Source organism: Arachis duranensis, chromosome 2 (assembly GCF_000817695.3).
Source record: "Arachis duranensis cultivar V14167 chromosome 2, aradu.V14167.gnm2.J7QH, whole genome shotgun sequence".
Classification (NCBI taxonomy): domain Eukaryota; kingdom Viridiplantae; phylum Streptophyta; class Magnoliopsida; order Fabales; family Fabaceae; genus Arachis; species Arachis duranensis.
This window is the reverse complement of record NC_029773.3, coordinates 53,931,854-53,933,027: the sequence shown is the minus strand read 5'-3', so window position 1 is coordinate 53,933,027 and position 1,174 is coordinate 53,931,854. Positions and strand designations below refer to the sequence as shown.

The following is a 1,174-nucleotide window of genomic DNA, read 5'->3' as shown; positions in this document are numbered from 1 at the left end:
TATGGGCAAGTGTCTGAGTCTTAAGTTGGTGTGTGAACACCAAACTTAATCTCCTACTTACTCCTCTGTTCTTTGAATTCTTGAATTCTCCTTGGAGTGAAGTGGCTGCTAAGGATTTTGAGCATTTCTGTGATTGCTTAGAATGGTTATTCCCTTCATATAATTCAAGGGTTGTTGTGTTCAGTTGATCTTTATGGTGGAACACCAAACTTAGAGTTACACATTCCCCTTTGAATTATTGATCCACGAATTCATTGTTTGGTGTGAAACACCAAACTTAATTCTTTGCAATGCACAGAAACTACTTCACCTTTTTATTGAAACAAATAAAAGAAACAGCAAAAGAGTGTTACCTCAGGTTGGGTTGCCTCCCAACAAGCGCTTCTTTAACGTCACTAGCTTGACGGTTGTCTTCCTCAGTTGAGGTGATATTTAACCTTGTCCTTCTCCTCCATATCTCCCAAGTAATGTTTGAGTCTTTGACCATTCACAGTGAAGGTTCTTTGTGACTTTTCTTCCATGATTTCTACTTGTCCATATTGGGAGACCTTGGTGACAAGGAATGGTCCAGACCACCTTGATTTTAGCTTCCCTAGAAATAGCTTTAGCCTAGAATTGTAGAGCAATACTTTTTGTCCCTCTTCAAATTTTCTTGGGGCTATGTTGCTGTCATGCTTCTTCTTTGCTCTTTCTTTGTAAATTTTGGCATTCTCATAAGCTTCAGCTCTGAATTCTTCCAACTCTTGGATTTGCAACATCCTTCTTTCTCCAGCAGCTTTGCTGTCCAAGTTCAAGAGTTTCAAGGCCCAAAATGCTTTGTGCTCTAACTCCAGTGGCAAATGGCAAGCTTTTCCATATACTAGTTGGTAAGGAGACATTCCAATTGGTGTTTTGAAAGCTGTCCTATATGCCCAAAGAGCATCATCTAGCTTAATCGACCAGTCCTTCCTTGAAGCTCCCACAGTCTTTTCCAAGATTCTTTTGAGTTCCCTATTAGATATTTCGGCTTGCCCACTCGTCTGTGGATGGTATGGTGTGGCTACCTTATGTTTGACTCCATATTTTAGAAGTAATGCCTCTAATGGTTTGTTGCAGAAGTGGCTTCCTCCATCACTGATGATTGCTCTTGGAACCCCAAAGCGGCAAAAAATGTGTTTTCTGAGGAAGTTCATGA

The 1,174-nt window shown here is 40.5% G+C and overlaps 1 protein-coding gene across 1 annotated transcript; it reads right to left on the bottom strand.

Annotated features, from left to right (window-relative positions):
- Positions 1-416: 416 nt before the first annotated feature.
- Positions 417-878, bottom strand: LOC107474244 (uncharacterized). Its single transcript, XM_016093844.1, has one exon. It carries the CDS (start codon positions 876-878, stop codon positions 417-419), a length of 462 nt encoding a protein of 153 aa, XP_015949330.1.
- Between the last annotated feature and the right edge of the window lie 296 nt (positions 879-1,174).

What these genes read in the sequence shown, in the direction of transcription:
- LOC107474244 (XM_016093844.1), bottom strand. Translation starts at nt 878, where the DNA reads ATGTCTCCTTACCAACTAGTATATGGAAAAGCTTGCCATTTGCCACTG.